This window comes from Heliconius melpomene, chromosome 21, assembly GCF_056956725.1.
Source record: "Heliconius melpomene rosina isolate 202511_hmr_F chromosome 21, ASM5695672v1, whole genome shotgun sequence".
Classification (NCBI taxonomy): Eukaryota; Metazoa; Arthropoda; class Insecta; order Lepidoptera; family Nymphalidae; genus Heliconius; species Heliconius melpomene.
In genome coordinates, this window is record NC_140409.1 from 12,008,519 (window position 1) to 12,035,422 (window position 26,904).

At 32.2% G+C, this 26,904-nt stretch overlaps 2 protein-coding genes across 2 annotated transcripts in view; one reads left to right on the forward strand and one right to left on the reverse strand.

The window, feature by feature from the left end:
* On the reverse strand, positions 1-25,603 carry LOC146527278 (serine/threonine-protein kinase OSR1-like). Its single transcript, XM_085205813.1, has 14 exons — positions 25,465-25,603; positions 23,936-24,076; positions 19,775-19,826; positions 18,405-18,552; positions 17,502-17,626; positions 17,123-17,216; positions 15,981-16,125; positions 12,113-12,278; positions 11,558-11,705; positions 9,530-9,732; positions 8,873-9,058; positions 8,346-8,434; positions 7,264-7,459; positions 1-5,244 (listed from the first exon to the last, which is right to left on the reverse strand). The coding sequence occupies exons 2-14, from the start codon at positions 24,022-24,024 to the stop codon at positions 5,164-5,166; spliced, it is 1,722 nt and encodes a 573-aa protein (XP_085061939.1). The 5' UTR covers positions 24,025-24,076; positions 25,465-25,603; the 3' UTR covers positions 1-5,163.
* LOC146527279 (uncharacterized) overlaps positions 23,157-26,904 on the forward strand; it is a 17,376-nt gene continuing 13,628 nt past the window's right edge. Inside the window, exon 1 of the mRNA XM_085205814.1 lies at positions 23,157-23,220. Coding sequence (XP_085061940.1) covers positions 23,197-23,220 — 24 coding nt within the window. The 5' untranslated portion in view covers positions 23,157-23,196. The remainder of the gene's footprint in view (positions 23,221-26,904) is intronic.

Consider the following 26,904-nt stretch of genomic DNA (forward strand, 5'->3'; position numbering starts at 1 on the left):
TTAATAATCGATGTATATATATTTAATTCATTTGTTATTACATACATATAAAGGAAAAAATCAAAGACGAGGTCATAATAAATTAAAATAAATATCTTTTCCCTAGCAAGAGTCTTGAGTATAGGTTACAATAACATAAAATAGTAGTTCGCGTATATTTCAAAAAATAAAAAAGAATTGACAGTCATAAACCATAAGTTTTGGATTTATCTTATTTTTGGTGAAATTATATGTTCTTGTTTACCTTGTCTCTAAACTTGTAATATGGGAGTTTACCCTCGCTATTTGAACATATTTATATAATAAACATATTTACAACATATTTATTCTTCTGTTCTACTTGTACAAAACTATAATACAATAATATGGAAAGCCCGAGGGGAATTTACACATTCAACATCAAAAAAACTATAATGTTTAGAATAATAATAGTTGGTAGTATTGCTGGTTAAAGATCATTTAGTCAAAATAAACATTACGTCAACATTTCAATGTAATATTTTAAAAATAACTGTTTAGTCATTATTGTGTTTATGCAATGTTAATTTTGACCAAATTTTATTACTATGATACTATTCCATCATACTTATTTATTTTATATTAAATATAGAATAAATCACGAAAAATATATAAATCTTCTGCCCTAACTATGTATATTTCGATGTAAAGAATTATAAAATACATATAAATATAATACATACAATTTGATCGATACCGGCAAGCTAATTAAGACATCCAATAAACATGCAATGCATTTTTTTGTTTATAGAAAAAATTTAAGAAATAAGTGTAATTTTATTTATTAAATTTATCACCTGTTAAAGGAAAATATTGTATTGTTTACTAATATTAGTTATTTTATTGAATCATCAAACTATAGATGCCTTACCATTATTTCTATACTATTACAACCGGATATACTAAATTTGATGTGATATGTTTAAACCTTGTCTGTGAAAATTTCTAATGTATTTTAAAATGAAACATAATAATAACTTTTTAAATATGTATGTTTATTCTATAAAGCGTGTATTTCGATGAGGGAAAAGCCCATATAAGAGCAAATTCGTTTTATTAATTATCACTAACAAAAATCTTTAATTGATTCCTCGTAAAAAGAATAGTCAAAAATTAAAGAACACTTATTTTAATTCTTATTTAATACAGATGGGTAGGCCACGTATGAATTGATTTTTCTAAAATGACATTTATACATATATATATATTTTATTATTCAATAAAAGAATTAGTTGGGCAAAAGACAAAATGTCTATGGCACTTCACGGAATGCAGAGTATATATAAATCTACATAAATACATATAAAGATAGTAAGGCATAATGCGGAAATTACAAAGGCACATACATACATAAGAATGATATACTTAATATATTTAATTTCATTATATTTATCTATATTTGAGAAATATTAAAATTAAATGCACCTATGAGATTACTAATGCCGGGAACCTTTTTTGCTTTTGCCATTATTTTTTACAACAATACTTATAATAAATAATAAATTTATATATAAATATACATAGATAATAAAAGTTATAAACGATAGAGCAGGCACGTTACGGAGCTCCACAACCATAACGGATGCTACTGTATCCAGATCCGAAATGTTACAACCGCAACATCCCTCCTCTATAGACGTATTATAATCAGAGGGCACACAGGGACTTTATTATTTATACAGTTTATCAGTCAAAATAGCGATATTATAGAATATTATAGTGCTATAATATCGTATAGTCAAAACGAGTCCCTTAATAGTTAATTTCCTACTGAATAGCTATTAATTACATAGAATTACACTCATTGTTCTATTAAAGCACCAAAATAACACAAAAATACAGATCACACGATATTTAAGTTTTAAGCTATAGAATGGATACAATGTCTTAATAATATATACTTTTTTTATATTCATGTTATATCCCGCAGAGGGAACCTAAACATGTTAAACCTAGAGTTGAGACACTTCGTTCACCACACACAGTCCAAACTTCGAGACATTGCGCGCTTTTCGCGCGCATCTTTTGTTTTCTAACGCATTCAAATTCAAAATATTCTTTATTCAAATTGACTATTACAATATGAACATATAAACAAGAAGCAACCACCGGTTCGGAAGGCAATGGGAATCGAACTCGCAACCGGCTGGTTAGATTCAGTTGCTGTCGCAAGACCTCTAAAAAACTAATAATTAATAATTTTATTACAATTATTAATGTGTTTGATAATAAAAAAAATGTATCCATCCTATATACAATACTTACAAATTACAATAATAAACTTAGAATCATATTATAACAAGAAGCCATCAAATTTAAGAACGTATTTACAATATATGCTGAAAAATAACTGTATACAAAAAATACGTTTAAATTTCTTTCAATATAATTGTGATGTTAAATATTTCGATGGTAAAACTTGGTAATTATATTTATTTATAATTAACATAAAAAAAAGACTAAATTTGGCTGTATTATTTTTAACAATTTTAAAGATTTATTCCATTGGGGAAATACTTATTTAGAAAACGTGTAAGAATTTGATGTAGCGGGAATTGCAAACCGTCCACGATACAATTTTTTATCTATATTATATTGTAATAGTTAAATAAAATAAATACATACTTATATTTTAGATCCAACACAAGAATTTTCACAGCATTTATATTTATACACAGCAATTATATAAAAAAAAATTTAAACATAGCCAAAAAGCAAAAACATATTAACATGCATTCTTATCGAATGTACGACTAGAAGTATAAACATTTATAAGTACGTTCTTAAAAATTAAAAAAATGGTCACTTCATACAATTTACCACAGAATAGAAGTAAAATAGAAGTGGCAAAGACCGAATCTACTGCTGAATATAAAAAAAAATTCAACGCAATAGAATTCGATTTCGTGACTCTGATTCGTCCAAGCGTTCAGACACTATGCCGTAAGTTCTCAACGAGCTACGTTGAAATTATTATACACTTGTGTTAATTTATGCTATTAATTCATTATAAAAATAAACGTTTTACAAGAAATTATCGTGGTATTCTAAAAAATGTTTTATAAAAACAAATTGTAAATGCTACTTCTATATTATTTATGTTCTGTGGCATTTAAAATTAATTAAACTTAAATAAAATGATCTTATCATTATTAAATTAAATTATCTTTGGTTCGGCGACTAACGGCCAGCGATAGTATACACCGAATGCAAAATTAAAATCAATACAAGAAACACAATTGTATGGAAATTTCTGTAGCGGAAATTATGGAACTATGGAAATACGCAAAAGCAGGACAATGCAGCTTGTAAGCATAACTAGCGAGGAAATAAACATGAACCGGCAGCCAACTTAAAAAGGTGATAAGAGAAATAATTTTGAAAATATTGCCAGGGAAGCTCCTGTAAGCTGTTCTAATATACAAGAGGGGCTTAACCGAAGCGATCGTGAAAATCCCGCGGAAAGTATGGATCAGTCACTGAAGGATTACTTAGAACAGATGAAGGAGAAATTGGACACTACGCTCGTCGAAAATCACGCTACAGCAAAAAATTTCGTGAGCATGTTCTTCGACGCCCACAAACATGGGAACGAGCTGACTGCGGGCCACCGCCGCCTGTACCGGGAGACTATAGCTGATATAGTCAAAATTATGGAATTAAAAATTGTCTGCTCCACAACTACTACATGCTACTAAAATCGTACCTGACAGAAAGATTGTTCCAAGTGAAAAAGGATGACACCATCTCCAAGCTGTATGATATCAGGGCTGGAGTTCCACAGGGCTCTGTACTGAGTCCCATCCTCTATACAATCTACACAGCTAACTTACCTGTTATGAATGAATGCACTACTGCAACATTTGCTGATGATACAGCCATACTTGCAAGACACGAAAATCCTGACACAGCATCATTACAACTCCAAGCAGGCCTTGACCTTGTATCTGCATGGTTCCAGAAATGGAGGATAAAGGCCAGTGCGCATAAGTCTACACAAGTAACTTTCACCCTAAGGAGAGGCAATTGTCCATCTGTGTCACTTGAGAACATTGTACTGCCTCATAAAGATTGTCCAATATTTGGGGATACATCTGGATCGTCGGCTAACTTGGCAATACCACGTAAAGAAAAAAAGGGGAGAACTCAACATCCGTTACAAAGGCTTACATTGGCTGCTGGGCCGAAACTGCAAATTGTCCACTAATAATAAATCACTCATCTATAAGATCATTCTCAGACCTATTTGGACATATGGGATACAACTCTGGGGTAGCTCGAGCATCTCTAATATCAATATCCTACAGAGGATTCAAAACATTATCCTACGTAATATTTCTAATACACCATGGTTTATCACCAATAGTGAAATTCATGAACACTTTGGAATCTCTACTGTCAAGGAGGAAATTCACAAGAACATCATCAGATACCGGGAGAAGCTGGAAGAGCGTTCCAATAAACTTGCTTCTGGGTTAACTACAAGATCTTACAGGAAGCGACTTAAAAGAAAGGACATTCTGTCAATAACTCCATGACAGTCACTTTGGCGCACAGGATGCAATCGCTGGATTGCACACTTTAAACGTCTTATCTCCCAATACTTCTGCTTAAATAAATAGTACTGATCGCAGAAACAACTAAGAGAAAATAAAAATTATGGACGGGAAGTTAGCTGATTTGGATAAAAGATATGAAGAACCCGAAGAATATTTCATAAAAAATATGAACCAAAAAGGTGAAGAGCTTATACGTGAACATTACGAACAGACGAGGGCAGTGTTGACGTTACTGCAAGACAATCTACTATTGAAACAAACTCACGATAAAAATGATTGACATGTTTCATAGTTTTAGAATATGTATGTATTTAAGTCTTTTTTATAGTAAATTTCCTAAAAGTTGAATTTGAATAATATACTTTCTAAGCAATTTATTTTTATACAAATTAAAATTCCATCTTAACGACAATTATTATTCATCATAACGACATTTTCTAGCATCCAATAAACAATTTCCATATCAATTATGTCCTGAATAAAAAAAAATAACAACTAAATTATACAAGTTACAGGTATTTATATGCTAGCACCATTTATAAACAAAACACAAGCATAAGTTACATACATTTCATATGAGATTACTTTAACCTAAGTCTACTATGGAAATCTGGGCGAAGCCTTTTAGAGTTTTATCGTCGATTGTCTCGTTGAGTTCAACCGAGTTCTGAAAAAAAAGAAATTATCTATTGAAAAATGTTATAAGACATGTTATAATAGTATTTATTTTTTTGTACTATTTTTCGAAGTAAACGCGACGGTTGTATGTTCAATCGCGATTAGGAGGAACAAATCCATTTCCTTTCCAATCCATTTGTCTTAACACTAGGTTTCCTCTGTGAAGCTTGCTGTATTAGGCCGGAACCACACTATGGTGGGAGTCTCCATTCATTCTCGATCCGATTCCAGTCTGGTAAAATATTCTTGTATGAGAGAATTCATACTGTCATTCCGGTCAAGTTCACCACCTCTGGTCCAATCACGAATATAAGAATATTTCTTATACAGGGTGAGTCATATTGAACTTTCCGGTTTTGGAAGGACGTTGCACGAAGAAGGGAAGGAGTAGAAGGGTGGGGATGGTGTCATTAGACGCGCCATGACATGCAGTTTTAGTGTGAGCAATGGCTTGGTCGGGACAACATCGTGCGTTCGTAGTTGAAGAGTTTATTAAAAATGGCGGCTCCGTGATCACAACACAGCGTGCGTTCCGTTTACATTTTGCTATTGGTCGACGTGATCCCATTCCCACTGGACCAACAATCAGAAATTGGGTATCAAATTTTAGAGCAACATCATCAGCATTAAAAACAAGACCACAAGGCCGAATTAGGACGTCAACGTCAGCGGAAAACGTGGATAGAGTGCGGGCTTCAATTCAACAATCCCCTCGGCGTTCTGTTCGGAAACATGCCGCTTCACTAGGATTATCTTTCAGTAGTGTCCGCAGAATACTGCATAGAGACCTTAAATTTCACCCATACAAGATTCAGGTAGTGCAAGAATTAACAGTTAGAGACTTAGACACACGAACAAATTTATGCCGCGACATTCAGCAGATCCCCCCGCACTGCTGTTTTGATCTTCAGTGATGAGGCACATTTTCACCTCGCCGGAACTGTCAACAAACAGAATTTTCGATACTGGGCTGAGAATAACCCACGAAACCTACACGAACGACCACTTCACAGCCCTCGAGTGACAGTGTGGTGCGCTATTGCAGAGTTTGGTGTGTGGGGTCCCTATTTTTTTGAAGAAGATGGTCAAGTCGTCACAGTTACCTCTGCTCGGTATTGCGACATGCTTGAAACTTTTCTGAAACCGAAATTGGAGGAATTAACGCAGAATCATGACAACGATAACATCTGGTTCCAACAAGATGGTGCTACAGCCCATACATCCAGGCGTTCAATGGAAATCCTGCGACAAATGTTTCCCGGTCATCTCATTTCTTTGCGAGGTGACGTTGGGTGGCCGCCGAGATCACCTGATTTAACCCCCTGCGATTTCTTTCTCTGGGGTTACCTGAAGGAAAAGGTGTACACGCATCGTCCCCGAACCATCGATGAACTGAAGGCTGCAATCACGGAAGAAATCAATGCTATTCCGCTGAATATGACTCGACGAGTAATGGACAACTTCCGGGAAAGGCTTCAGCAGTGTGTGGTCAATGGAGGTAGACATTTACAGGATATCATTTTTAAAACCAACTAAATTAAAACTGCATGTTATGTGCTTTCAAACAATAAAATAATTTTTACTGCATGTCGCTTTGTTTTTAATACACACCTTATTGAAATCGGAAAGTTCAATATGACTCACCCTGTATAAGTATGTTTTAACAGACTGAGAACGGACCGAGAATGAACCGTGCCTGACACTACAGTGTGAACCACCTTCAGATACAACGCTATGCTTAAAAAAATGTTTCAAGAATTTGACCTTACTATTTATATATATTAAATTACTAATTTATAAAATAAAATCCACTCTTCTATGTGCAGTTTTGTGATAGTAGCACACAATCATTCAGGATTCAATACCATTGTTGGAAACGAATATGCTTACTTTCATCGTAACTAATAAAACTTGTAGGCTATCACACTTTCACATACTATTAAAATCTTTCCTAAAGACAAAAAGCATCACAAAATTCACATTACAAGAATAACAAAAAAGCGCTTACCAAATAGAATGTAATAGTTTTCAATCTCTGCGGCATGCTCTGCGCCGCGAGTAACACCGCCAGGTTTGTCGAGATCTGCACCGAGTCCTGTGGGTCCACCAGACTGGCGCCCACCAGCTCTGAGGCGATGCCCTCGGGCGTGTCCTTGCCAGTAATGAACTCGAAACGGATGTCGTTTAGCTCATTGCGTTTGTTTCTGCAAGGATTATTTTTATATGATTACTAATTGTTAGTTTGTTGTGGTTGAACATGCTAATCTCAGGAACTACTTATAAAGGAGGAGTTCTTAGATTCTTTGAGGTAGGCAGCGACTAATAGAAGCCGAGTAACAATGGAAAGACTGTAAATATTTTTAGACTTTAGCGCTATAACGTAGTATAATCAAAACGTGTCTCTCTTTGTAATTTTCGCAATACAAAGCTACGAGTATATCACTTACGGTTTAGTATGAACATATTTTTGCCATATCACCAACGACTTGTTCCTAATGATTAGTGTGTTCAACCAAACAAGCTCTTTCGATTTATAAAATTAGTATAGATTAGGTATTTTCTGTTGTAAGTGCCGGGAATTTTCGTTAGGTTAATATTAGGTTAGGATAAACGTTTTATATGTTTTATAGTAGCCGATACGAGAATACCACTAACAATTTCATATGAGAATTAAATTTTACTATTTTAATAGAGTTCATAAAGTTAACTTTTTAGGAGTAAACGATTCACCTTGAGACTACTACTAAATGCAATATATTTGAAACTTTCTCATAGAAATTTTCAAATTTCAATTTTATTCAAAATAAAAAGTTACAAGCATATTATTTTTAAATTTAAAATAATTTAGCCTCACTTCAGTATTAAATAATACCTTACACCTGAGAAGAACTGGCGCAAGAAATTCAGTGGGACTTTTTTTGAAATATGCTTTTGCATACCAATGATAAGTGTAAAATACAAATAAACAAATAAATAAAACTGCACAATGTACCCCACATATAGCAAAGTAGGCAGAGATAACCTAGTGTTAAGTAACTCCGCTCCTTACTTTCCGCCGAATTAAAAAAAATAATTAAAATATATATTCACCTTAGCCTTAGTACTAAGTTGATGACTGCCGGTTCCTGCGGGGCTTGGACCACAGGTGCTGGTTGACGACTCTCTTTTACCGTTGAATCCTATTTTATAAGGAATATTATTTATAATGAAAGCTCTAATTTTTTAAACTTAAAAAGCTTTGTAAAAGTATTAGGTATAATTTACATTCAGAGAGTACGAAACTAAAATTTTTAAAATAAATATTAATTCCTGTAATGAGTGATTTAATAATTATTAATATCATTTAATAAAATAAATAGTCAATTTCCTTGTTAATAAAACAATGGATTTGCATGTAATTTTGAACATGCCTTAAGGAAGTGATTTCTCCCTTCAAATGACAAAATGTGTGATCTGAATCTTGAGAGCGATCTTGAGATATCGCCGTAATTCTTTCTTTTGATTTTCCATTAATCGTAGCGTGCGTATATACTCATATATAATTATTACGTCATAACAAAACTAAATAGATATCGGAAATATTGCATACATGTGAGCGATTAGAAAGACAAACCCACCTCATCATTATCACTGCCACTCGACTCGGCTCTCTGCAGCTCGTTCATGGGTTTCTTGTCGGGGGCTGGGGAGTCCTCCTCGTCGGAGTTGGGCTCCCCTTCATTCTCCTCCTCCTCACTCCACACCCACTTGCCCGTCACGCTGCGGTGCAGGCGACCGGAGGCGCCTGGTTGACGTTTACTTGCCTGGAGGTAAGCATACAATGTTCAGAATTAAAGGTTTTGTGTTCAAATAGTGTTATATGTAGGAAAAGTTAGGGTATCTCAACTTTGGGCATTGTTTGCCTAGGTATAAAATAGCCAATGTTAAGATATTTTTTAATTTAATATGGGCAGTCTGTCGTCAGTGTCTGCAGCTAACTATAGAACGACCACCATAATATAAAGCTGCATCATACTAAGGCTTTCTAACTGTTAATGGAGTAGTAATTTTCAAACAGCTTGAAAAAATTAATTATTACAATATTAGTAAGTCCAACAGAGATAACAGATGATCTATGTAAATCTATGTTAAGCTTTCAGTTTTCTTCTGTAATTCATACATTTCACTACCATAGAATAGTGTCAGTACCAATACTGCATTGTGTTTTCGCCGTCTTCGCACCTTCGTTTAAGCATCCGTGAAATAAAAAAAATACGTAAAAAGTATTTACTAACCTTATGTACCCTAGTTTCCATACTAGGCCCAGTGGCGACTAGAGTTTGAGTTAAGTATTTTTTATCTTTAGCCTTTTTGAAAAATGGATGCTTCAAGAGCTCAGTTGCGGTTGGCCTTTTGGCTGGATCCTTTTGTAGGCAATCTATTATCATTTTTCGAAATGTTTTCCCATATATTTTGTATTGTTCTTTTTCATCAGCACCTTTAAAAAGTAAAATAATCATATTAAACTTGTATACTTTGCCATGATACATGATATACAGGGTGGAATTGTCAGCACCACTTTAAATGAAACCACAGTTTTAACTACTCTATAAAAGCCTAATATAATTCAGAAAAAAAATAATTCCCAGAAATGAAAAAGTTATTTTTTCAAACAAAATAAATAATAAAATTATCGTTTTAAAATAAAACGACATTTGTAAAGTATAGCATAGGCACGCACACACTTACCTGTCAAATCGGCAACGTCGTACACTTATGTGTGCGTCACACGTAATACAGGTATGGATAAAAATCGCGAAATGAAAAAAAAATCCTACGTCAAACCTGTTGAGGTATCTTGATTAATTTTTTTAGCTCTGGGTTTGAAATATTTTACCCTATATGCAGTTTCAGTAAAAGAAGCGCTGCCTGTTCCACCCTGTATATGTGTTTTTAGATAATTTTATATTAGCTTCACGCTATATCTTACACATAGAAGAAGGAGGAACCTATCGTTAAAACACGCCATTTCCATTAAGGCACCTTCGTTCTCTACTTTTCTACGGATTCTGGAGGCATTGCTTATTAAGTGATGGTACATAATGCCCGTCTCTTCCTCATTACAAGAGTGAGGTAATATAAATATTAAATATTTCAATGCCTCGAGTGGGAATCTACCCATCATCGTCGAATTTTTCTTTTACTACCACTAATATTTTTATCATAAGTAATATTAAAAACTTAACATTTGTTTATTTCTAGTCTTAAAATTTTATTTTTGATTGTATTTTTGATGGTACACTCACTATTGTGCGTCAGAATAATAGTTTCACATTTAAGAGAAATATTCAGTAATCACATGCCATATTCGTCACGATTTTAGAAATTTGATTAATGGTAAAATTTATATTAAATGACATGTAAATAATTTAAAACACTTAATAATTATTTAAAATCTAAAGATGTTAAAATAAAGTAAACAACAAAACAGCTGCGCCGCGAAGTTATGGTTTGTTTACACATTACAGTCACAGATAATTAAAAACACAGATAGTTAAAAATCATTCTAATAGTTCTAGTAGTAGCGCCATTAATTAAAATACTTCTCTAACTTACTTTTTTTATTTTTATTTAAGATTATTATTATTATTTACATTTGTTTAATTATTTTGAGACAAAATCGTATAAAAATTAAATAGAAACGAGTCTTATAATGTTACACGGGAACCTTCAATTCAATACGAAATAAATTATTATTTAGAAATTATTTGTAAACTAGCGGCCCACTCGCGGCTTCGCCCGCATAACACATATAATACTTTTATTATGTTGCAATTGCCAAGAGTGAAGAGATTAATACATTCAATCATAAACACTATGTGGCTGTATGATAAGAGGTCATCGGCGGCGGCGGGCGGGGGGCGCCCCTCGCATGACATAAGTCTAGGCTTATACGGCCGTGAACAGAGCGTTGAATTATTTTAATTTTACAGTTTCTCAAAAAGTATACGTCCAAATTATAGGCTATAAAAGATAAAGATTATCTTCATTACATTTCCTCGATAATGAAACAAGAAACAACAACAATGAAAAGAGAAACCACTTTAGATTTAGAGTAATGTAAATTTAATTTTCAGCAATAAATGCTTATTATTATTATTAAGGCTTTTATAGTGTAGTTAAACTGTGGTTTAATTTAAAGTGGTGCTGATACTTCCACCTGTATAAAGATGTTGCTTTTTTCTGGTACATCTAAAGATATAACAATAACTAATTTCTATTTAAAAATGACAATAATATTTATATATTAATTACAATAATACCTGTATCCAAGTTAGGCGGATCATTCTGCAGTGTCAACATAAGCACCTTCATTGGTGGGTATTTGTGGTAGGGCGCCGTGCCGGTCGCCATTTCTATGGCCGTGATGCCGAACGACCAGATATCCGCTTTGAAGGCATAGCCATGATCCTGGGAATAAATAATACTTTATATCATAATCATATCAGATATAAATGAACATTTTTTTATCTTCACATTACATTTTTCTTATAACTGGTTAGGAGGAGGAAAACCTAGTGTCACAAAGTCACTCCATGATGTTGACAACAGATCGAAGAAATTAAAAGAATTAATTACACTGAGTGGGAATCGACCCTAGAATCGTCGAGTTTACAGTGAGAGTTTACATGCTACGCCACTGCGCCAGGACGACCTTGGGGCGTAATTAGACTTGGTTGAGTGGCGGATCTGAACGCCACTGAATTGTCATCTTGCCAGTGTGAGATAATTAAATATAATTTTTTTATCATTCTAGCTCTTTATTATAGTAATAAAGCAATTCTATTCAAGCTAAAGGGTTTACTTCACGATGTTACCTGTTCCATAACCTCTGGGGCCATCCAACATGGTGTACCAACAAACGTATGCCTAACTTTCTGTCTGGACAGATCCCGGCCTGTGGCCAGCCAGGATGAAACGCCAAAATCAGCTATCTGGACCGTACCGTCATCGCCCAGCAGTATGTTACCGGCTTTTATGTCTCTGAAAAATATTTGAGAGAATATATCATTTAAGGTATTAGAAGATTCGTTCCTTATTTTGTTTTATCGAAAAGAGCTACGAGTGGTATACTAAGATTGTCGGTGGCAAGCAAACGGCAGCCCAGCTTAACTTAAAGATTATATTATTGTTTTACAGCTCCACGCTGTATCTCAGGAATCTATATATCTATAGGAAGGTAGGTAGATTGAACCTAGTGTTAAGACACTCCGTTCTCCATTGACCCCCAATTATCAACACATTGGATTTTCGAGTGGCGACACTCAACGTCGTGATTTCTCCTTTAACTAAAGCATGAAAATGAAAATAATTCATACAACGAGTGGGAATCGAACCCACAGCCGTCGTGTTTACAGTCCCAGGCTATACCGTTGCGCCACAACGGCATGTAGACTGATTTCTTATTTAATTTAATTGAAGAACATTTGTTTGTAATGACAATATAAATGTATTTCGCAAGCAAACAACAGTTGGATTTAATAAGCCTTCTATAAAGAAAGTAGTAACAAGGAGATATATCAAACAAAGGAAGAAATACGACTTTAATTAGCTTTACGCTGTATCCCACACTTAGCAGGTAGGCAAAGGGAACCCGAGAACCTAATTAGGAAACTCTGTTCCCATTAAGACACTTCAGTTCCTTTCACTTTCCGCCGAATTTGAGTGGCGCAAGAAATACTATAAAACGAAATAAACTATTACAATAGCAATAAAAACATTCACAATGACATATTATATAATCAATAATATTATATCAAACATTAAAATTATAGCAAAACATATCAGACTAAATTTGATATATACAACGTCGCTACTGAATCCACGAATAAACTAAAACATAAAGAAATTAATTTATTACTATACTAAACATTGTTGCATCGTTTGAAATTCAATTTGCAATTTTAGCAATATGTTAACAAAATATGTAATGAATCGCTGAAAATATGCAATGAAATCGCTTCTGCAAGGCCAATCAAATAATAGATAATAAAAAAATATTTATGAGTATTTATTAGACTCATACTAAATAATAAATATTTTATGTCAGCTTTACGCTGTATGCAGCGCATAGCAGGATAGACAGAGTGTATCTGGGTAACTAGTGTTAAAATACTCCGTTCCCATTAAGATATTTCCGGTCCCAACTTTCCGTCGAATTGTGTAAGCATTGCCTGTTGAGTGGCGGCCAATGCCACGAGCCTCGACACCAGAGTGTGGAAACGAAAATATTAATTCATTACCTCGAGTGGGAATCGAAACCACAACAGTCACACTCTGCACCACGACAAGCCTAATGCAAAAAATACATAACTAAAATAAAATAAAAACAAACAACAAGCACGCCTCAAAGACACTACGTAAAAAAAATATTACTATAAATCCAAATAAACATGGAGATTATACGTGATATGTGACATATAAGCTATTTTTCGTATTATTTTACAGCCGTCTCAGTATAACCGCCATATATCTTGAGTTATGCCGAAGATTACAATTACGCAGAGTAAGTATGACTGGGTCCGTAAAACTATTTAAACATATGTATGTTTAAATAGTTTTACGGACCATTTGGCACCCATTTGCCCCCCCCCCCACCACTACGCATATAGTAAGCATATAGCATAGCATATAGTAAGTAATATTGTTTTACGGTGACTCCGTTTGTACTAGGAAGACACGTGTCGTAAGCAAAATTTTAAAATAATAATGTAATAAATATATTTAAATATGTGATAAGGAAATTAGATATAATAAAAATAAGATAAAAATATTAGTATAGTACAGTACTAATAAAAAAAGCTAAATTCGATAAGAATTTACTTATGAGAAATATCATTGTCAAGATTCAGAATACAATAAAATTTACATAGCAGGGGTTCATTTCTTTCAGCAGAGCGAGAAAGTGTAAATACTTCATTCCTCGAGTGGGAATCAAATCCACATCCATCATTTTTACAGTCAGTCGACGGCCTCAAAATTCAATAACACAATAAATTTTAATTAAAATTGTAGTAGTAAACGTAGTATTTGTTAGCTTCACGCTATTCCACAGAGCAAGCAGACGCCTCGAGTCATGACATCGAGACATTGCACCTTTAAAAACGGAACCCAACGCTGCGCTTTGTCGAACATGGAAATGAAAACAAAATTAATAATATTTTCTGTGGGTGGGACTCGAACCCACGACCATATGCTTTAAAGTCCTATTGCAATGCAACGGTCTCACAAGCAGAAAAACATCCACATAATATCACGTCTTTATCACGCGTGTGTCACTCTTTTATTCTCAATAATCTTGAAAATGTTAGAATATCAATCAATTAATTTGATATTATCGATTTAATGTTTTTTAAACATCTTTCGTTATTAGCGGGGTATGTAAATGGAATCTAGCGTCAAGCAACCTTCATCACAATTTTTAGCAAACTTTAGCAAGGGAACAAAATTTCTCAAAATCCCGTTTGTAGATCTAAAATTTCTTTTTACAATATAATAATATATAAATAACATAATATATACTTCAATTTTAAATCCACAATCTATGCTACAATATTTATTATACACCTAAGTAATAAAATACTCAATATTAAACTTAGTTGACTGACAAATGAATAAAATAATTACAATTCGCCAACAAAAAGTACATACGAGTTGTTCACGTAACGACGCTAATGGAATAACATTTTCGCATTGTCTTTTTATAAAAAAAGGCACATGAATATTAATGAACATATTGTACTATTGAATGAATTGAGCAAAAAATATTTCCATATATATATTTTATATATATATATATATATTAGTATTTCGCAACTTTGCTGGCTTGTGTTAGTTGACAACCATCGTTTTAATACACTGTGTACTTATTATATATGTATATGTACATTCTTATATTATATTATACTAGTAAAACTTGTAATTGATTTCAGGGAGCCTAATATACAGATATAATATACTAGGTGAATAGGGAACGACGCATCCCCCAATTTTCCTAATATTGAGTGTTGAGTTTCTGGACACAAGCCACTTGTCTTGTCATCAGAGCAAGGAAATGAAAATAATTAATTCCCCACGAGAGGAAATTAAGCCCACAACCGCCGTGTTTACAGACAAATGCTTTGGTGCAAACATCATAATACTGTATATTGTACTTGGATTTGCTTTTTACTTCACTTTTCCTTTATACATTTGGCTAGGTGTGTGAAAGTCAAAATAATCCAATTCAATCTTCCCTCATACCATATCTCAAGGAGCAAGCAAGGAGAACATAAATTAATAAACAATTTAATGTAGTACATTTTGAAAATCTATTATATCAGTGATACTTTAAAAATATTGTACTTTTATAATTTTTATGACAATGCTAAAGTAACATGATCTTTTAGTGTTTTTTATTTGCACGATTTGACGTTGCAAACTAAGAATGAGTTACAAGAAATTTTATCATTAGTTAAAAAATAGAAACTAGGATATTTGTATGTTATCCTACAGCTATAATATAGAAAAGCCTTACTAAATAATATTATAGGTAATGATTGAATATTAACATTAACTTATATGATTATGTGGACTAGCAAAAGCTAAAATTCAAAGCCAAAACTCATTTAAAATGTGAATTTTAAGGAATACCTGTTTCCAAATTTTCAGAATATAAAAAAAAATATTTAAAAAATCAATAAATACCTGTGTATTTGTCCATTGCTATGGAAATACTCCAGTCCTTTCAATACTTCCTTAAGAACAGTGGCGATGGTGGCTTCATCAAAAACTCCATGCTTGCAGTTCGACATACGCATTTTGTGTTTTATTACATCTAGGAGACTTCCACCTGAAAGGATATATATATATTTTTTATTTTCACTCTTAATATTGCAAATAGCACTATATATGTCTTCACTTCCTGCCTGAATTCAAGACATAGTATGTTTATTGGCAGATGTCAGCACTGCGCTTTATCTTTAATTTGAGAGAAAATGCAACCCAGCACCATTGAGTTTACAATCACACACCATCAGACAATCCCAATATTGTATTATAACTAATGACTTATTTTTATAATTTTTAAAAAAGAAAACATTTTTTCCTATCTTTTATAAAAATGATATAATATCAATAAACTACTTAAAATGTATTATTTATACACACATCTGTTACTTAATACTTTCCATTGCAGCACACCATACAATTTGCTTAACCGTCTTTGAGTGAACACAAATCAAACTAGATCGGACTCTTGATAAAATTGATTGAAACACAATGACATGTTTTGACCTTATCAATTTAAGCGGAATCACTGAGCTCTGTTCAATGACTCCATTTTAACATACATATTAAAATCATATATATTTGTCCATATAAAATAAATGTTATTACTTCTTCTATTTTCAGGATTTATCCTGCATAACATGGTAGGCAAAAAGAACCAAGTACCAAGACATACCATTCTCGGCTTATTGACTAAGCTTCCAACTTTTTAGTAGCAAAATTTAACACCATTCTGCATTACCATAGCAGGGACCACAACCAATATGTTAATCAATCAATATAAATCATTATTATCTAGATATGTGGACCTAGTTGTCCACTCTGCCTGTTCTACTATGCATGTGATCAATAAATATATAAATGTATTTATAATATGTTTATTTACTTTCTATTTGAACATCATGAGACTATCAACACAACAGTTGTGAGTTTAATTCCCACTGGAGGGAATTAAATATTTTCTTTCTCTTGCTTTAGTAACAAGAAAAAGTGGAGTGTCTCAGCAATAGGTCCCCTACCCTGCTCATAGTTGTGTAGTGCTGCTAAAAAATAATAATTACCTTCTAATAACTTCAACACCAGCCATAACTCATCATTCACAACGAAACTGGTGTAGTATGTTACAACATTGAGGTGATTGCAGCTAGACATTGCCTAAAATAGAAATTTTAAAGTATATATACATTTGTATATGATTTAAAGTATAATATTATAAATTTAATTATTATTACTGTTTTAAGTTAAAGATGTTATCTTTTCATTCACTACACATTTCAATTCCATGTCAATTAAACAATGTATAATTAATTTTCACACTGAACATAAATTACCTCTTTCTTACGAAGAAGGAAGAAAAAATATTTTTTGTATTTGTATAAATAATTTTATCACATCTATTTTATCATATCTATCTATTTGTAGTAAGAATATTTGACTTACTTGAATTTCTTTGAGAAGCTCATCCATGGATGTATTCCATTTTTCTAAGTTAATTCTCTTAATGGCACATTTTTCATGTCGTGGTTTACAGTATGCTGAATATACAACAGCTGTGGCACCAACACCTAGTAAAAATGTTAAATTATAAATGTCTTTAAATTTGATATAAATAAATAATAATCTTCATCTTCAATAAGCATATAACTTTATTATGACTATATATAAATAAAATTTTTTTTATAAAAACAGCATTATTCACATAGTTTTTGACAAGATGACTGATAAGTTGAAAACAAACAAAGAAACAAGTTAACTTCTCAATAAGTAATCGAAGATACTTACTTGTGGTGGGAATATTATATATATCATTATATTTTAAGTTAGCAATAAACTAAAACACGTAAAATATTAAAACAACGGAAAATTATCAACATTCGTGAACATCTACTTATTTTGTCATGTTTTTATAAAGAAATATACACATCATGAATAGTGTTTGAATTATTATTTTGCTTCCAACATTTCAATTCTATAATAGAGTTGCAGATATAGAATGTTATAATCAACGAAACACGTTTTGTTCGCTACTTGTAAAATACGTAATGAATTGTTTACATTTACCCGCAAATGGGCGGATTCCGTCAATATCATTGCGTATTACATCAACCGCATAGTTTTTAATAGAAATTCTATTAATACATTACCTGTAAAAATGCATGTATGTGTTAGAATTTTCTCATGTTCATTAATTACTTGAACATAATTGATTGAGAAGCAAACTGCCAATCATTTATACAATATGACAGATCGCCTAAGAGATAATAAGACCAAACAAAGCGGAGAGTTTGTTTTGAATTATTATTACATTAAAAGCGAGACTAATTTAAAAATATAACTACATACCGATGACGTCTTGTAGATCATAGTTTTCCTGACTATTGGGCCACGGACAAGAAGTATTTGCACTGGTCGCCATTTTGCGTGTGAATAAATTTTCGATGTTACCGGCCGTGTTGTTCAAAGAGCATGCGGCACGTACGTACGACCACGGCTTGAAATAACGTTAAAAAGTTGGTAATTTGTTGGTATCGTTACGCCGGGTATCGATACTTGATAAATAGTGTTACCATATTAACTTTATATTTACATCATTTTATCGTTAAGCACAGATCTATGGTATCGCTAGGTAACGTTAAAATAATATCGTTATAAACTAGTTTTGATTGTTTTTGTGAATAGCAGAAGCAGCAAGCAGTTAATTTTTTAAAACTTAAATGGCTAAATTTAATAAAATTATTATCATTATAAAAAATAATTCGTGAAACTTTCTTTGTTTCTATTTCTTTTAACTTCACGCTGTATCCCGCACACAACAGGGTAGGCAGAGGGAACCTAGTGTTAAGACACTCCGTTCCCCATTTTCTGGCGAATTCTGGAGGGAGACGCTACGTCGATCGGCGACTTGTATACAACGGCAACATCGCATAAAGGTAATAAAATAAAAGGATGATTTATACCGCTACTTTTATCGCTACAAAGTAACACTAAATTTTACATTAAGATTTAACGCAAAATTAACCTTATTATAAAGTTATTATTCCGTTAAGTTACCAAGTATCGATACTAAATTGTAACGATACTTAGGTATCTTTATGGAATTACCGGTAATTAACGTTAATTTAAATATGAATTGGTAACGTTAACAAGCCTGCGTACGACGACAATGGCGGGAATTGATGGCCGTGACATCTAACGATTTCTAAAATATATACAATTTATGACCAATTAATTAAAATAATATATTTTTGTGACGCCCAAATGTATTTTTTTGTTGTTATACTTCTTTATATTTGCGTCAAGTATCAAGAATTTCTATTGATTTATTAGTATTTGTTATTTGTTTCATGTACTATATTTTTTATTTATTTTTAATATATAATTGTACAATTTTAAATATAACTAATGACAAGACATGACGTCATAGCTTTATCAATAAGTATTATCAAAAAAATGCAATTTCGCGAAATATCTTATCGAGAGTTGTCACAATTATAAATTATTAAAATAACATATTGTTATCACCTTCATAATATTTCATATAAATGTATCAGTTTTGGGAGGGAACTAGAAAAATATTTTATGTCAGACAATTACGTCACAATAAACAATATAATATATTATTGTGTCCTCTGTAGGAGCCTTATCGTGAACATGCGTGAAGTTGGACTATGAATAATATTTAATCATATATGTATATATAATATAATAATTACCTGACGAAAAAATCCACTTACGCCAGACGGTGTTCTTTCTGGCTTTAAGTTTCTGAAATAAAAACAAATATATTTAATCGCAACATAGTTATATATACGGTACAGTACCGTACAGTAGCTACTTTCTTTAGTACCTAATATAATAAGACATTAGGTACTTTATTAAAGATATTATTTTTATTTTTTATTTTCTTATCTTTTTATATATTTTATCAAGTTAAGATTTCAAAAGTGAATTTAGAAATGAAAGTTATAAACGTCGTAACACCAACTAACTACACTACATGTAAAATGTATTTTACTAGTACTCCCTTACTAATATTTTCTTCTTTATATATAGCTTATAGTTATTTATTGTATTTTAAATTATATTCTTAAAAGCAGGTGGTTTTTATAAGGAAACTGTCCCTATCTTATTTAAATTGATTAATTTATTTTACAATCAGATTTTAATGGCGTTTTTCTTAATTTGCAATTAAGCATATGTATTTGGACGATTATCAAAAGCGTTTTAAGCATAAGCTGGTACAACTAAAATGACGAAGAATACTTGCATAATGTATTACTTTATAATAACTATAAACTAACATTTAATTTTACACTTACCCTTGTGGATTAAATGTGTAATTGACATCTTAATATTTCAGGCGCTTTTTTTCTTTTTCTTTTTTTTTTAAGACGCCAATGGCGATGGATGGTGGACGTTTTTTGATTTCCGTCAATCAATTAACAAAATATATATTTAAGTATTAAAATTAATCTAAGCATCTAGAGGGGTCATTGAATACCTATAAAATAGGTTCCCTCTGCCTACTCTGCTGAGTGCGGGATACAGCATGAAGCTGATAAACGAAACCATATTTACATTTGTAAAGTTTTGAGAATTGACAAAACAACGGTCAGCGTAATATAATATTACTTACTACCTGGCAACCAGAACTTCACTTGAAATGCGGCCGCATATCTCGATATATGAGACGATTATCAAGGGCGTTATAATTGTTTTGATTAGTTTTCTTATTTATTATTAAGCATTACATACAGTTTTTAATAATACAATAGCGACATTGTATTCGAGTGGTCTCTTATATCTACATATTTATTTGAATAAAATTTATTTATTTAATATTATTTACTCAGTTGGTACTCGTTGCAGTAAACATATTTTTTACCGCGTAAATCTCGATCCCGCGGGCTTTTTCGTGGCAAGAGTAATATTATGTTGCTTCATAATCCTCTACCGAAGTAGCGTTATTTTTATTCAAAATCGGTTGTATTCCGTAAATAAGCCCGAGAAAACAAAGTTTTTAAGCCCGAGAAAACAGAGACAGAAAATTTGTCGTGTTTTAGGTATATCATAATATATATTATATAGACTTTATAAAGACAGTCATTTCAATTTTATCACAAACAGACATTTTAATTTTATTTATATTTTATAATGATATTGCATATTACTATAATAATTTACTCGGGGAAATGTTAAAATTTATTGAATAATTTATTCTCTTTTACGTCAATGCAAAGAGCGAGGCAGGTTATCTCTCTCAAAAGTAACAAAAAACCGGAGAAGCGCGAGTCGGGCTCGCCTATCGAGGGTTCCTGACAAAAACTGTAGGTCTCTAGGTTTTTCTGAAATTCAAGCTTAGCTTAGCCAGAGCTCTTTCATTTGATATCTCAATTGAACTAGCATCTTTAATACCAAATTTTGCACCCCTTTAAGTCTACTATTTGGCCTTAAAAGGAGGGCAAAACCTGAACTAGTTCTACCTGTATATGCTAGTTGCCAAATGTCTTAATTCTGTGTTAAACGTAAGTAACTTTGATTCCCTTGATATTGTTGAAATACTCGTGGGGATCGAACCCACAAACTGTCGTGTTTACAACCACATGTTTGTGACCCTGCGCGACTTGCCTCTAATCAGGTAAGTATTTATAAACGTAATGTGTTAATTATGCTCTAATAATATTTTTATTTCATATATAAACGTAAATTATAAATTTTATATAAATATATATTTTTATTATAATAGATAATTACAACTATATAAGATTTTTTAAAATTAAAATATAGTACCAGAAAACAACAACCATAAACATTTGAATGGCGGCTTATACAATTAATCCTCAATCACTCACAATTTTAATTTTCCAAAACAATAAATAAAAATAATAATTGCTGTGATATTTTTACTAATTTATATTAATTGTGGAAGCAACGTTGATAGCGGCTACAATCTCAGTCGATAACAGATTATCTCGCTTTGTAAAACTGGCCTAATATAATAAATGAAAAGCTGTCAGTCATGTTACAGTGGATACGACTAGTGTTTTCTTTTTAATTTTTCCCGACTGCTAAGGAAAGGGTTGTGTTTTTCGCGTATCTTGTATGTATGTATGTAAACCCCGACCCCGACTGTTAATCGTAATAAACAATTGGAAAAAAATCAAATCAGCTTCACGTTTATCCCGCACACAGCAGTGTAGGCAGAGGAACCTAGAGATAAGAAACTCCGTTCCCCACTTTCTGCCGAATTCTTGAAGCATTGCGTGTTGAATGGCAAAACTCAACGCCGCGCGAAGATATGAAAATATAAACGTGAATAAATATTTCACTCCCTCGAATGGGGATTGAATTCACAGCTTGAACCTTGGCGTTACAGTCACACCCTTGGGCCGCTGCGCCACGACGGTCTTACGCCACAGACTTTATTTTCTGTTTAGTTTTATGCAGTCGGGGTTTATTTTTTTTTTAAATATAATTTTATTTTGTTTTCTAATACAATTCCTTTGAATTTAAATATAATAAGAATAAAAAAGTTCATTTATGTATATTTTAAAAAATAGTCTATAGCAATAGCATCATCACTTCATCAATAGTATAGAGACATTCTCAGATAGTTATTGTGTAGTTTTATTTTCTCAAGATAGATAAAATGTTTAAAATAAATATGTACGAGTACAACGAACTTACAACAAGCTTATGAGAAAAAAATTATCTACATATAAAAAATAATAATAAACCAACTAAAATTATAATTATAAAGAGTATTCGTAATAGCTTTTTGTTTTAACTTCACGCTGTATATGAGCAAAGCAGGTTACGCAGAGGGAACCTGGTAACAGAAACTTCTTTCACATTAAGACACTTCTGGTACTTATTATTTTTAAGATATAGAATTGAATATGATTTTTGCCACGTAGCTATCAATAATAATATTATACATTTTGAAAATGTAAGTATGGGAATATCCGTACTACAATCAACGTAGGGATTAATATTTTTATTTATGAGAACACCTTCACAATTGTAGCTTATTGAGATAAATCAAAATATAAATAGAGCTTTGACAAAAAATCTCGTTCATAAAACATTATAAAAGCGGAGAGTTCGGGCTAAGTTGAAATAGAAATTATAAAATATGTCAGGAAATCTTTTACTTAAGGTAAGTGTTAGAATTAGATGTACCAGTAAAGTAATAATAAATAATTTTAGCTTTTTTGTTTATAATTATGTAGTTCAGGAAAATAATACAATAAATATGCTTTAATATAAAATAAGAAACTACCTAAAAAATAAAAATATAAGCAGTAAAATATAGGTGGATGCAAAAATTTTCTTTTGTAACATCCGGGTCACCTGATGATGGTGATAGACTGAGATCCCAGGGTCACCAGACCCATGTCATTTTAGCAAAGCTGAAATTTTGAGGACTATTAGTCTAATACGTAGTTAAGAAAGTATGCCTACTCAGTAACTTGAAAGTGGGGACCTTTCAGAGATAACGCCAACTTAAGGTACGCGTCCAGCTACGTTAAAGTAGAGACGCTCGTTTTTATATATGTTTTTAATAATGATGTAAAAAAAAATATATTTATTAGTACTAGACCCTTTACGTGGGTTTTTCTCCTGCCAGACGTCCTAAAGGTTGCCTAAAATTGGGGCAAATGACGTTAAACTATCAAGCTTTAATTTAAAATATAATAAAATTTTTCTAAATAAATATTTTAAAAATTATTTAAGAAAATAACGTATCATACAATTTTTCCTAATTTATTTGTTTGGACAAGTAGAAGAACAGTAAATTAAAGATAATACTTTTAAAGAGCACAGGAGCCATACACATATAATATATTGTTATTTTAAATGCAAATACTTACTCATTTTTATCCCTCTTCGTCCTGAATGGACTCTCTACTTCAACAACGGCTTCCTTTTTTATTTTTAGCTCTTTGCCAGGACTTTCCATTCTGATATATTTTTTATTTTATTTGCACACTTGAACCAGTTACTGCATATATCTAGAAACATCAAATATTGTTTTAATCTAATAACATTAAGTGGATTATGCCATTTTATTTTTAGCCTATGTAGGTACTTATACGCAAAGTTTCACAAAATTTATTTGTAATTAACAATTAAATATTAAAATTCTTAGCTGTTAAATATAAACAAATAGTTAATTTACAATTAAATTATAGTATATTGTGATTTTAGCATAAAAAATGTTTCGTTATTAACATTTAAGTGTCATTTGCAAATAAAATTTGTCCAACTCTACGTATATAGCATACTAGCGGACGCGCGCAGCTTCGCCTGCTGGATGAATTCTAATAAACCATGAAACATGTGTGCAATGAAATAGTTTTAGGAGTCTAAGTTTCAAATTTTATAAAAATAAATGGCGATTTAAAGATTTTTCCATACAAACTTTCCACCCCTATTTGCACCCTTAGGGGTGAATTCTAATAAACCATGAAATACGTGTTGAATGAAATATTTTTGATAGGCATAAATATAGTGTCCTAAGTTGTAAGAAGAAAGGACACTTTAAGTTGTTTTAAAATATGTTATGTTGTTAACAATAAATTTCAGGACTGACCATTGAACTTGGCATATATTTACATCTCACTTCTTTTGTCGCTGAAGTCAACAACCACGGCATGTATCATAATATTGAACTTGGCTTTTCACATTTATGTTTTTGACGGGATATCAGCTTCACGCTGTATCCCGCACACAGCAGGGTAGGCAGAGGGAACCTAGTGCTAAGACACTGTTCCCAATTTTCTGCCGCATTCTGGAGGCATTGCGTGTTGAGTGGCAGAACTATACGAAATACGATATACGATGGTATATCATTACTTTTTGTACAGGACTTACGAGTAGGTAAGAGTAGGTTCATAATAGAAACTTTAACTTTTCTTTCTTACGCTTACGGGGTACTCCTCATATATCCTTTTTTTCGGTGTCCTCTATATTTTCTTGAACCTTTGAAACGTTCAAGTGAATTTCCCATTTAGTATGCCAAATTTCTATACGCGTTCTCTGTTTATATTTAATTTTGTTAATTCGAGGCGGTATAACATGCGCAGGCGGTTGTACTCTACTATAGAGCTCTCTTGCGTTTAGATCTAAATTGAAATTTGATGCACGTATCCAGGTAGGTAACAAATATTTAGACCCAAATATTTGAGGCAAATATGACAGGTTTGGGTGGAATAGTTTTTGAGTTACGAAGGTTCTTATAAAATAACACAGTGCTGCTCGCCAGTTCTGTTTTACCGAACTTGCGAGCGCCCTACGTAGCATGTTTTTATATCAAATCTACGATCACTCTTTCACACTCATCTACGATCATTCACTTACGTCTAACCCGTATTCCGTACCGATATACAAAATGTCTTACCATCAAGTTATAAGCACTGCAATCCTATATATTATATATTGTACATTTTCATATCCTACATACTCGTAGAAATAGATTGACCTTTAAGTCAGTTACAATAACACTAAAGGGGTCCGCGCGTATTCGCTATTATATTAACTAACTCAGACTAAAGTGTCTTCTGCCTTACCCACGGGCCAGTATATAACGCAGGAGCGGCCAACAATTTTTAAATATATCTATTTTTTTTTTTATATTAATAACCTTTATTCTTAATGTTGAGATGTAGGTGGGTATTTGTGTTTTATAGTAAACATTTAGAAGGACTAAATAAAAAAAAGAATAAGCATAAAAAGTCATGTTTCCCTCCATACATGCTCTTTATATCTAATTGATCCTAATTGAACTTAACAATTTTCTTCAATCTAGTATATACATAATATATAACACAATGTCTCTAAATCTTTATTTTTTTTAAATATGGAGTTAATTTTATGTCAGATGTGACCTTAAAGTCAATGACAACGCAAGGAGTACGCACCGCCAACACTTAACCTCAAGTATTTCGTTAAACCAAATCAATATGCTCATTTTGAAATACATACATTATTATTTCATATATTTTCTTTATCACTACTATAATATCTGAATTAGGGTAAATGTTAAATCACTATAACATTAAAAAAACATATTTTCGTAAAAACTAATAATTGCCACTGCATTTCATAGTTGTCTCCATTTTAAGAAAAAGAATACATATATCTAATAAGCCGTAAAGAAGTGTAACCAACCGATTTGCCACGTTTCAAAGAGTGCTATCGCGACTGTACATCTCCACCAGAATGGCATAATGAGTTGCTATTTATTATTTTAATACTGTAAGAATATTTTACAAAAAACTTAGTATTCGCTATGGTATTTCAGCTAATTAAAAAAATATGTCACTAGTAAACTAATTCAATATAATTCCTAAATACAATCTATAGCATATAATATAATACTCGTACATATCAAATGGCAGTACCAAATTTCTAAATATATATAAATAAAAAAATAAATAAATATATCTTACATTAGGTGTTTCACCCCTGGTATTCTGCACGCTGCTGAGCTCTGAGCGTTCTCTGCGGATGGCAATCAAGTACAGTCAATCAAGTACAGGCCAATGGCGGCTCGCGAATGAGGCGTTATGCGTCAGCTCCGTATGCACCTTGCCCAGGTTCCTATATCAGTTTATATATTATAAGCTAGTGGCCCGGCCGCGGCTTCGCCTGCTCGAATTATTTTGAATTAAAAAATACGACCAATGCCTGATATTTATAATAATAAACATTGAGCATTGATATGTAAAACGAATTATTTATTATACTGTTAGCGAACTCGTGTAAAAGAGGGTAGAAATACGTGAAAAAAACTATAAAAGAATTGTGTTAATCGGGGGATGCAAGAGCGTCCATTAAA